General features: G+C 38.2%; 3 protein-coding genes across 6 annotated transcripts in view; 1 reads left to right on the top strand and 2 right to left on the bottom strand.

Annotated features, from left to right (window-relative positions):
- The first annotated feature begins 1,172 nt into the window (after positions 1 to 1,172).
- Positions 1,173 to 3,489, top strand: LOC106351656 (zinc finger protein CONSTANS-LIKE 5-like). The gene is made up of 3 exons (XM_013791425.3): positions 1,173 to 1,829; positions 2,203 to 2,361; positions 3,145 to 3,489. Exons 1-3 carry the CDS (start codon positions 1,437 to 1,439, stop codon positions 3,316 to 3,318), a joined length of 726 nt encoding a protein of 241 aa, XP_013646879.2. The 5' UTR covers positions 1,173 to 1,436; the 3' UTR covers positions 3,319 to 3,489.
- Positions 3,490 to 6,512: 3,023 nt separating this feature from the next.
- LOC106347480 (protein GAMETOPHYTE DEFECTIVE 1-like) lies at positions 6,513 to 9,401 on the bottom strand. Of its 3 annotated transcripts, none has more exons than XR_007319013.1 (7): positions 8,750 to 9,401; positions 8,589 to 8,663; positions 8,429 to 8,509; positions 8,063 to 8,217; positions 7,108 to 7,985; positions 6,826 to 7,028; positions 6,513 to 6,729 (listed from the first exon to the last, which is right to left on the bottom strand). XR_007319013.1 is itself a non-coding variant. In XM_013787014.3 (7 exons), the coding sequence occupies exons 1-7, from the start codon at positions 9,188 to 9,190 to the stop codon at positions 6,614 to 6,616; spliced, it is 1,962 nt and encodes a 653-aa protein (XP_013642468.2). In that variant the 5' UTR covers positions 9,191 to 9,401; the 3' UTR covers positions 6,513 to 6,613. The 3 variants fall into 3 exon arrangements, 2 of the variants coding, with proteins under 2 accessions (XP_013642468.2, XP_013642467.2); XM_013787014.3 differs by having other exon boundaries at positions 6,826 to 7,041; XM_013787013.3 differs by having other exon boundaries at positions 6,826 to 7,985.
- Positions 9,402 to 9,490: 89 nt separating this feature from the next.
- The window catches only part of LOC106357788 (THO complex subunit 4A-like), a 1,422-nt gene continuing 231 nt past the window's right edge, over positions 9,491 to 10,681 (bottom strand). Inside the window, exons 1-5 of one of the 2 annotated variants that reach the window (XM_048746615.1) lie at positions 10,664 to 10,681; positions 10,428 to 10,556; positions 10,223 to 10,291; positions 9,976 to 10,145; positions 9,491 to 9,883 (exon numbers count right to left, since the gene is read on the bottom strand). The exon at positions 10,664 to 10,681 is cut by the window's right edge and continues 231 nt beyond it. In XM_048746615.1, coding sequence (XP_048602572.1) covers positions 9,715 to 9,883; positions 9,976 to 10,145; positions 10,223 to 10,291; positions 10,428 to 10,556; positions 10,664 to 10,681 — 555 coding nt within the window. In that variant the 3' untranslated portion in view covers positions 9,491 to 9,714. Of the gene's footprint in view, positions 9,887 to 9,975; positions 10,146 to 10,222; positions 10,292 to 10,427; positions 10,557 to 10,663 lie in introns of both variants that reach the window. The other variant, XM_048746614.1, reaches the window with a different exon arrangement.

A 10,681-nucleotide genomic window follows, 5' to 3' on the forward strand; every position in this document is an offset into this window, starting at 1 on the left:
TGTTTAAGTTGATGACGAAAAAACAAAAATATTAGTTAAAGCAATATATTACACACTATACAAGTTCACAATCAGTTCCAAATATAGATCGTATAAAAAGATACAATCTGTATAAGACTCCAAATGTCCTCTTAAATAAATATATTTCAAGTAATGTTCGTAACTTTTAGTTTTCTTTTACCCAAACAAAAAACTTTTAATTTTCTTAAACCCCGATACTATTATCTAATTTTACTTTTGCTATGAATGGTGACTAAAGAATAAAGAGGAACAATGCAGTTTTTAATATTCTTTAAAAAATTACCATTCATAGAAAATATGTTTTTCCATTTTATTCGTTCTCATTCCGTTTATTGTAAAAAATATAAAATAAATTTGCTCTTACTAAATATGACAAAAAAATAATTATTTTTCATCATTTCTATAATTTTATTTTTGTCCGTTTTTTCTATATTTTTCCTATGTTCTTGTGATGGTTACCGGTTAGACACAAATAAATTAATAAAATAATTTAATAGCGACGAGTGAGAGAAGCTCCCATAGCACTTCTATTTATGTTTGATTTTGATTACTGTATAAAAGCTATATATTTTTTAAATGACAAACTATGGAGTTATAATGTATTTTAAATTATGGAGTTATAATGTGTTTTAAATTTTTTTTATTATTTATCAAATTCATTCAGATTTAAATTTATTTTCAATAAAATCTAAGATTTAGAAAATGATGGAAAGACCTTTTTTTATAATAGATGGACTTAAACTTCGACCCAAAAAAAATGGATGGACTTAAACATGTTCAATGGTCGTTTCCAGAACACTTCATAATTACACCTGTTTAGTGTGATTTGAGTAAATAATTTGTAACAAACTTATCATCTAAAAGTCGATGAACAAAATCATGATTAACCTGAAGTTCTTTGGATGGGGTTCTTAGCGGAAGTTAAGAAACTGTTTCTTAACTTTTAACTAAAAAACCTAAGAACCGGTTCTTAACCTTTTTAGTTAAAAGTTAATGAACAGTTTCTTAACTTCCGCTAAAAACTCCAGATTCCCGGGTTAATCATGATCTAATATCATTAAACCATAAGTAGGGTCATTACTCGGCACCTGAACTGAAGTGTCGTTCGGAGCCACAGAGAAGCGACGTGAAAACAAAAGGCAATCTTTTTTGGAGCAACACTCACTCTTCGATAACTAAAGATTCCTTTTATTAAGTTCAAAAAAAAAAAAAAAGATTCCTTTTATTTTAGTCAGTCAAAATAAGTCAACGGTAGTTTACAAAAAAAAAAGGTCAACGGTTAATCAGTTGACCAAATATGACGACAAATGACGTCACCGTCAAGTTTGTCTTCTCCTCCCTCTGTTTAAATAGAAACCAAACCCACTTCGACTTTCACTCACACAAACAACACAACAAGAAACTAAAACCACACCATGTATGGACATATCAGCAGCTCCATAGCCTCCGATGACACGTGTCCAGGTTTCCTATACTCCGAGAACATACTGGCTCCTCCTCTGCCGCATGATCATCACCCTCACTACTTCCTACCTCCGCCGCCTCTTATGATGAGCCACCACTCGTTAGTCACGGCCGAGGCAGTTTCAGGGTTTGGTTACTTTGATTCCAGCATGACCACTGGTGGCGGTGGATGCAACAGCTGCGACTCGCCGAGCTCGATGGGGAGCGGCGGAGAGAGTCTTGTGATGCAGAGGAGTGTGAGTAGCCATAATGGCTTTTTTGGTAATTTACCGACGACGGCCCACGATTTCGTTAACGATCATGATGGGCCAGTGAGACGGGCCCTTAGCGCCGGAGATCTACCCGTAAGCAATATTATTATATACATACTTGCATGACGTATTTTGATAATTCAAACCTATTAGCCCCGATTGTGTGTTTCTTTTCCGTGTTTACGTTTGTGTTTTTCTTTTGGTTGCGATGATTAGAATATTATAGGATAGGAACACAAACACAAAAGTAACAATTGGAACCTATGTTCCTATCGTTTCCAAACGCACTTGCTATATCTGCGTTTACATAAGACAACTTTGACATTTTTATGAGACAATAAAAAGATGCAAACGTAGACGGAACTACTAGCTAATACAATGAACGTTTTGGGGTTTTATTTGGTAAAAGCACTTTACTATATTATGTAAGTTTAAAAAGCAAACAAACGTTTTGGTATGTGTGTAGAGGAGTAGCAGGAGAGAGAGCAGTGCGGTGTTGAGTGAGAGCAATGCAATAATAGAAGGAATGAGCAAAGCATATAAGTATAGTCCTGAGGAGAAGAAAGAGAAGATCGAGAAATATCGTAGCAAACGAAACCTTAGGAACTTCAACAAGAGGATTAAGGTAAATTTTTATATTTGTTTTTATATGTTTACTCTTAATTGTGTGTAGCATCTATTTCGTTATATGAGTGGATTTATTTTTCAATTCGTATTGTTTTTCAACACTTAGAGAGATGTATGAACAGTTTAACACCTATATATTCAATATGCATGTATTTTATGTCCCATGGAAACAGTGACATGCACCTGCACACTTATTGATGCTAACTAACCCATTCATTTCAAATCAAGCATATATTTTCTTATAATTGTCTCCCTTAATCAACTAATAATTAATTCTATAAATTTAAAAAACAAGCATTCATATGCCTCTTTTAAAAATCAAATTTATTAGATTTAAATAATACAAGAATTTACCTTTAATACAAAACTAAATGGTTCGTTGATGTCTCAAGAAATAAAAGGTTCGTTGACTAGAAAAAACAAATAGGCTCAACATATCATGTCAATAACTATCACCTCAAAAGTAACACTGTCTATGCTTTTAATCTTATCTTCAAACGTAAATATTAATTTCATTAGTATGTGAATTAGAATTAATGTAGTGTCACATCATATTTGGTCTTAAGGAATATTTTGAGATAGACAATGAAGCTCCAAGGTTGCCATAAGTTTATTTCCCCCATTGTTTATTTTTATAATGAGAAGGTCCTCAATATCGAAAACACTAGGAAAGAATTAGAGTCTCCTATTAGTTACTTCATCCAGCTAAACGATATAAATACATAATCTAACCCATCACCTTGGTTTTGAGACGGATTTAATACATATATTTTTCAATTAGTATGAATGCAGGAAGACATTAGCGGACAGTAGGCCAAGAATAAGGGGGAGATTTGCAAGGAATGATGAGATTTCACAACAAGAACAAGTTGATGTTATTGAAGCCGTGGTTGGAGATATTGACACGTGGGCATCTTTTCTTGATTCTTTCTCTGCTAATCACTTCCTTAATTAGTCCTTAGAATTATATTTATGTTTTTCTCTTTCTTAGTATATGTTTATATGGTACTTTCATTTGTTTTGGCTTGAAAGATTTCTCCATGTTGCTAAACTCATGTAGGTTATGTGTGTTTTCTTTGTAAATAAGAATAATAAATTAAAGTATTATATATTTTTGTTCGAGATCTTTGCTGAATAATCTGTTTGACTGGCCAGAAATTTTTCGGAAAGAACGGAATAGAACCACTTTGGTAATCTTCTTGTCATTGCATGGAGGGAGATCGACACTTCCGACTCTATGTTCTCATATAGTTGAGATAAAATGGTTTAGTGGATAGGTTAAGGCAAAACAAGATGAAAACAGTATCACTATATACAATTTTAACTGAGTGAATCTTGGTCTAGTGATTCTCTTGAAATAGAAGGATCATAGTTCGAATCAATCTACTTGGAAGGAAAAGATCATATCATATCATTCAATTTTTTTTTGTTTTCTATAAATAAATAAATATAGAAACATTAGAACGAGCATGTAATCTGATTTTAGTTTGTATAAAAACAAAATGTGTATGATTCATATTAACGTCGATGTTGTATCCAGTAACCTGCGTATGTGAATTTAGGCAACAAAAAAAGAGACAGAGGTTGATGTTTGGTTGGTTCTTTTTTTTTTTGTCACTGAATAATTCATTAGCAAACTAAGAAAAAGAGATAAGCCCAAAACGATGGCCCAAATCATGATGTTCGTTACAAAGAGAAATGGGCTTGGAGAGCCTTTTTGCTAAACCATCGGCAACAAAGTTGTCCGATTTAGAAACATGATAGAAAGAAATTGTTGCAAAACCAGAGGAGATCGCTCGGATGCCTTTCACAATTCCGATGATTTCTTTTGATTGGATGTTGCCGGAGATAGCTCTTGTGAGCGTTAAACTGTCGGAGAGAACCTTGAGTGTAGAGAACTCCAAGGTTAGCGCCATGCTAAGTGTCGATCGAATCGTGATGGCCTCTGCAATAAGGGGTGAGCTGATGAAGCTTTCGACCGTAGATCCATGGATTGGAGTTTCCTGACCTGAACCCGAGAAGATCCATCCCAATCCTGATGTTGATTTGTCTTTGTTCCAGGCCGCATCGGGATGGCTCCTTGGTGCTTGTCTGACCCGATCTCGATGGAGAAAAAGTACTTTGTTTGCTTCCTTGGCTTTTCCTTGCGATTGAGACCGGCTATGGGCTAGCTGAACCCCGTATGCTGACACTGAAAGTAAGTTCTGGGCTAGGTGAACCCTGAACTCTGAAGCTAGACGGTGGAACGCATCCGAGTTGTAAACATTGCGCACAGCTGTATCCACAAAACAAACCACTACCAATATATCAACATCCAAAGTCCAGTCCTCAAGACTTCGCAATGCTGCGTACTGGAGAGAGAGAGGCTTGAGAACAGCTAGCAACAGTACCAATACACTCATGTCCACACAAATATCTTGCAGAGAAACCAACAAGGCCCTTATGGCTGAGTTTGACAAATAAAACTCTAGTTGATATTCTAATCCTTGAACTTTGATGGCCATGGAAAACATTAAATTTTCCAAATCAGAGCATGACACATGACCCAAACTCACAAGTTCAAGGGCTGAGAAGATTGAAACCTCTACACAAGACGACTGGAGAGAGAGGTCGGAGAAGCAGGTACATAGAAGAAGAGTTGAACGTACGATGGAAGTGGAAGAGAGTTCTCTACTCGTGGATACACCAGGAGCAACACCACTCGTGGTACCCAACACCATGGTTGAGGCAGGGGACTCCAGATCTAAGACTTGAAGAACGAAGGTGAAGGTCGCATCTGGAGGGTCTGGCGGCTCTGGTGGCGCTGTGAGAGTGAGAGATTCAAACGGTATCGGAGGAATCGTGAATGGTGGTGGATCTGGTAGAGGTCGTGACCGCAGCAGAGGAGGAGCTTTATCCTTTGAAGCTATGGAAGAGGAGAACGAGCTTCTTCAGGAGGAAGAAGACTGAGCGCCGGATTTGGATCGGAGGAAGACCATCAAACGGAGGCGCCTAGGGAGGCGGGCCTGGGAGCTTCTAGGGCGAACTTTCTAGGAAGAAGACTGAGCGCCGGATTTGGATCAGAGGATGGCCATCAAATGGATTTGGTTGGTTCTATAAATGGAAAAATAATATTAGCACATTTTTCCAACTATAACAAATTATTTCATTCCGTATCATTATTACTTAGGGGCCCGTAAATAGTTTTATGCATAGTTTCTTATGTTCCTTAATGGTCCGAATTATCTTTTACCCACTTGATTTACAAAAATAATCAGAAAGTGGAAAGATGATAACTTTTAGCATTGAAAAACATGGTCATGTTACTCTGATGATTTCATTACCCTCACGTTAAGTACTCATCGTGCTACTAAGTACTAGCAATCTCCAAAAGTAAGCATACATTAACACCTTATAAAATCCTTGTGAAATCAAAGAAGGTTCCACTCCAATAAACAAAAATAAAGTAATCAACCTAACACCAATTGTCTTAGAGAAAAAGACAAAAATAGCACTAAATCAAGTTTATGTTTCCAAACTAGCACTCAAGGTCAAAAATCACAAAAATATCACTTAATGTTTTATCAAAAGTCACAAACTTATGGTTTAAAGTTAAAAGATAGGGTTTAGGATTTAGGGTTTAGGGTTTAGGGTTTAGAGTTTAGGGTTTAGGGTTTAGATTTTAGGGTTTAGGGTTTAGGGTTTAGGATTTAGGGTTTAGGGTTTAGGGTTTAGAGTTTAGGGTTTATGGTTTATGGTTTAGGGTTTAGAGTTTAGGGTTTAGGGTTTAGAGTTGAAAAATGAGGTTTTGGGGATAAGATTTCAAATTTTGAAAAATAAAAAAATTAAAATTTTCAAAGGATAAACTTAGAAAGGTGTTATTTTGGTCATTTTAGTTTTTGAGTGTTATTTTTGTAATATAAACTTAGAAATGTGCTATTTTAGAGATTTGCCCATTGTCTTATTTATAAGAGAAGAGAATGTTAGTATTTTTTTTTCCAAATGAGCCACAGCTTGAGCAGTGTTTCTTCTTTAGCAAAGGCTATGAAGAGAGATGTAGGCCCTCCGGCGGCCGGCGGTTGATTTACCGACTCTCCACTCTTTAACATGTGTTTCACTTTTATTTATTTCTTTTTATTATTTTAAGCAAAAGTGTTTTTAAAGCACGAGTACACGAAGAAGCCAACTATAATCTTTCAGAAATAAATTAAAAAATTCTTGTGTGGGTTTAAATTAAATGAGCAAAACTTCGCTAGGGTTTAAGACAATACTCAACCTCTTCTATGTTTTCGTCTTTTACTGATTTGTTTGAAACGATGAAGTAGAAAAGGCTTCAAAGGTTGTAGCTGGGTTAATCGAGTTCTACTCCTCTTAGCTCGTATCTTTCCTGCATTTTATGACAAATAGATTAAGATAACATTAGACTGAAGCTTAGTCCAAACCTTGCGTTAAGGTTTCCAAATGATGAAATTTAGATCCATACCTGAGTTTCTAGCATTGTTTCTTTCAGAGGACTGAACATGGGCTTGTTGATTAGTTTCAATTTCTCTCTCGCTTTCTTTCTTGTCTTCCATTGATATTTCAATGGTGTTGTTGTATGGAACTGCTGGTTCTTCCCCAAGCTCTGCCTCACTGGAGTCTAAGCTTGGTACTTGGTCATGGTCTTCTTGTCCAGCCGCCTCTGGACTGAGAGAGTTGTCTGAATTTCTTAGCAAATCAGTAGCCTCCGAGGAGGATAAGTTAGAAAGATTTATATTACTGTCACCTGTTTCATGCTTCTGGTCTTCCACTGTCACCTCCATGTACTGGTCATGATTTGCTTCCAAAGAACCATCGATTTCCATCTCATCGCCATCAATTGATACAGAGTGCTCAATCTTAGCATGACCAGAAATAACTTCTTCTTTGCTGACTCTGTCCAATAAGACTTCATCATGAACAAGAATAGTTTCCATGTTTAATTTTTCAACAGGACTTTGTGAGACTCCGTGGCCGCTTTTTGATGGCGACATTGATTTATCTTCTGACTCCAAGTCAGTCTGCATGTTGCCATCAGAAGCTGCATCAGACTTTGTGCATCTTATCAGTGTAAAGGATGCAGCTGCTTGATCTTGCACCAAAAGCCCCTGTCCCTGGCTGGTACTGCATTTCCTCAGGGGGACAATAGTTGTAGGTTCCACTTTGTTGTCATCTTCAGATATCTCAATTTGGCTAATGGTTTCGTTTTCCAGACGATTATCAACAGATGAAGGTATATCTGAATCAGCCATACATGCATCAGAAACTTGACTCTTACAGTGCACCAGTGCGTCGTCAATCATCTTAGCTGAAGGTGGCTGAGTCGAAGGTTCACTTCCTAGAATATCAGTGAGCCGGAAACCATGTGATGACAAGTCTTTACGATCAGAGGTGATATCAATCGCCTTAGAGGATTTGTGCGCCACAGCACGTGTGGTGGCATCAAAAGCCTTTGCGAGATCTTCCAAGAGCATGTCACCTTCGCCACTTGAGATGGGATCCCATTTCATGAAATCTCCAGACGGAGGCTGTTCGAGACCAAAGGTGTCACTAGAAGAAAGTAACTCAACCTTGACAGCTTCTTTGTGAAACCGCTTCTTCTTTAAAATCTTGGCTATCATATTCCTGAAAGCAAATATAAAAATTCAACCTCAAACGACAATAAATATCAATCTCAACTGCTAGAAGAATTGAATACACACCTACAGTTTTTTGAAACTGCAGCTCTGGCTCTTTCAGTAGAGAGTCCAAGCAAAGACATGAGGTTGATAACATCGTTTGGGCCTCTAAGTTCAGTGACTGAAGGAGAACCACTCGAAATAATCAGATTCTTCCCTTTAGTCCAATCCACCAGTAACTAGTAATGCCATATCACAAGAACGTATAAACATATAACAAGAAAACTCTTAACATAATCATCAACTCAGTATAAAACAAGAACATATAAGCATATAACATAATATAGTAACTAAAAGTATAACATAATCATCAACTAAGCATATAATAATCCAATCCATCACAAATATAGAATGTGAAAACTGTAGCTTGATGCATCAAGAGTTTCTCACCTGAGCATTGGATATAACTTGCCTTCTCTTCTCCGCATCCTTTAAGAGATCAGAGTACTTGATCTCAAAGTAAACTCCTCGCTACTCATATTAAAAAAAAAGACACAATGAGATACACACAGAGACTCTTGTAACAGGAAACAATGGGTGAATCACAAACCTTAATAGCAGCTTTAACCGTGGGATGCATCAATCGAAACGGCAAATTAGAGAAATCAATCGAGATGATATCAACCTACAACGTACAAGCTTAAGATAAGAATCATCACGGACTCAACAATAAACCTCAATCACACAGAGAGACTTAGAAAATCTAAACACCTCAGCTTTCGTACAAGCTTGATCGAAGACGTACTGATTCATCGGCCTAACGGCAACGATATCATAGCTCTTCAGAACCGGATTCCCGGAGTTCAACCCCAGGCACTGAGCCTTGCTCTCTAACTTGACGGTGACGCGCGTGTACTGCCGAAACGGAGTGGATCGAGGGACGCCGAGCAAGTCGCGATGGAACGCGACGGATGATGATAATCGCGGAGCGGCTTTGATGAGAGATCCGAGAGTGAGAAGAGGGATCGTGCAAGAGTCCTTCTCCGTCATTACGCCTCCGATCGAATGGTTATGCGCGATTCCGACGTAGCCTAGCTCCATGGCTTTCGTGGCGAGCTTTACGCGGAGTTTGTTTGCGACGGCGACGGCGACTTCCTTCCCGCCTGATTGGGACGGGTAGCTGTACGGTATGTTTAGGTCGAAGAACGCCATGACAGAAGAGAGAGATACGGCGGAGAGATTTTCCGGTTAGGGTTTAACCAATTGAGTATTTGTGCTTCGTCTCTAGACAAATAAACTTGCTCAGCTTGTGGACGATGACGTGTCGATGGTTAGGGAAACGACGACTACGTTATAAGAAATAATAATTTTGAAAGCACATATCATCTAAACGGCGACGTGTTGAGCCTAAGTCTCGTTAAAACATTTAAAAACTGGAAAGATTTGATTCTGAAACATTCAAAACACACCGCTTGTGAAAGTCCTTTTGCCATCAGCATATGCTCTCTGATCTGATGATGAAACTCTTTTCCCTTCCTCTGCCTTTTTTTACTCGAGGTATTAACTATTAAGATAAGACAACAATAACAGAGTCTAAACACAGATTCGCAAATCTAAAGGGTCACTTGTAATAAAAACAAATCAACAACACACAGCCATGGAGGCTAATTAGCAGGCAAAAAGTTTTCTATCCTCTCTTTCTCAATCATCGCACTCGCGGTTTGAGAAGAGCAGCCTCAGTTTGTCTCCATATCTGCTGCGTGGTACTTATCAAGATCCGCATCAAGATCTTCAGCAGATACCTTCTCTGCTGGGCCCTTGCCAGGACGCCTGCCACCACCTCTACCACGGCCTCCTCCTCCACTACCACCACGTTGTTGTTGACCACCTCTCCCTTGTCCTCCTCTGCTAACCCAACAATAAACAGACTTTTCAATATATATACCCCACAACATAGAGAAAGATTTTACATAATGAAACAGTATATAAATACTTACCGCCTTGAACCACTATAAAAGTTTGGATTCCCTGGTCTAGCAGACTGGGTCTGAAGATTAGTGCCCACAATCTCTATCTTCATGGGTTTCCCATCCAGCTGAACATCATTGTACTTCTTCACAGCTGCTATTGCATCACCGCGCCGAGAGTATACTACTTCAGCAGTTCCCTAATAGTATAAGTAGTTCACAACATTTAATCTCCAGGACTCAAAAACAGAGGACAAGAAGTACGATCTCAGTTTACCTTTGATCTTCCACTCCTGTCGAAGTGTACTGTGTAGCGTTTAAGCTCACCAACTTCAGAAAACAGTTCCTAAATACGAAACAAACAAACAGGATCATATCAGTTCCAAGTTGCAGAGAGTATATGCTTCGGTCTCAAATTCAGACAACAATCCCTAACGCAAAGAATCTAACAGAGTTGAGAAAAAAGGAACGATTTTTGATACCTTGATGTCATCGTTCATGACACCGTAATCCAAATTGGAGATGTAGAGCTTCGTCCCGGTTTCGATTCCGGCGGAAGAACGGGTTGATCGGGAAGGGAAAGCTTCGTGTTCCCAGGTGGACTCCGGCGCCTATAACAACCAAATCAATCCGTTTCTTTTTCCTTTCCTCTTTGAGAGATTCATCAACACTTCCGGCGAAACTAGAGAGAGGGAAGAGATGTAGAATAGATTTGGACCTTGGCTGATTGGTACGG

The sequence above is a fragment of the Brassica napus genome, chromosome C2 (genome assembly GCF_020379485.1).
Source record: "Brassica napus cultivar Da-Ae chromosome C2, Da-Ae, whole genome shotgun sequence".
In the NCBI taxonomy this organism is placed as follows: Eukaryota; Viridiplantae; Streptophyta; class Magnoliopsida; order Brassicales; family Brassicaceae; genus Brassica; species Brassica napus.

Coding starts and splice junctions, on each gene's coding strand:
- LOC106351656 (XM_013791425.3), top strand. CDS start 1,437: ATGTATGGACATATCAGCAGCTCCATAGCCTCCGATGACACGTGTCCA. Junction 1,830..2,202: donor TTAGCGCCGGAGATCTACCC/GTAAGCAATATT, acceptor GTATGTGTGTAG/AGGAGTAGCAGGAGAGAGAG. Junction 2,362..3,144: donor ACTTCAACAAGAGGATTAAG/GTAAATTTTTAT, acceptor TTTTTCAATTAG/TATGAATGCAGGAAGACATT.
- LOC106347480 (XM_013787013.3), bottom strand. CDS start 9,190: ATGGCGTTCTTCGACCTAAACATACCGTACAGCTACCCGTCCCAATCA. Junction 8,218..8,428: donor AAGTTATATCCAATGCTCAG/GTGAGAAACTCT, acceptor TGGCATTACTAG/TTACTGGTGGATTGGACTAA. Junction 7,986..8,062: donor GCAGTTTCAAAAAACTGTAG/GTGTGTATTCAA, acceptor ATTTGCTTTCAG/GAATATGATAGCCAAGATTT.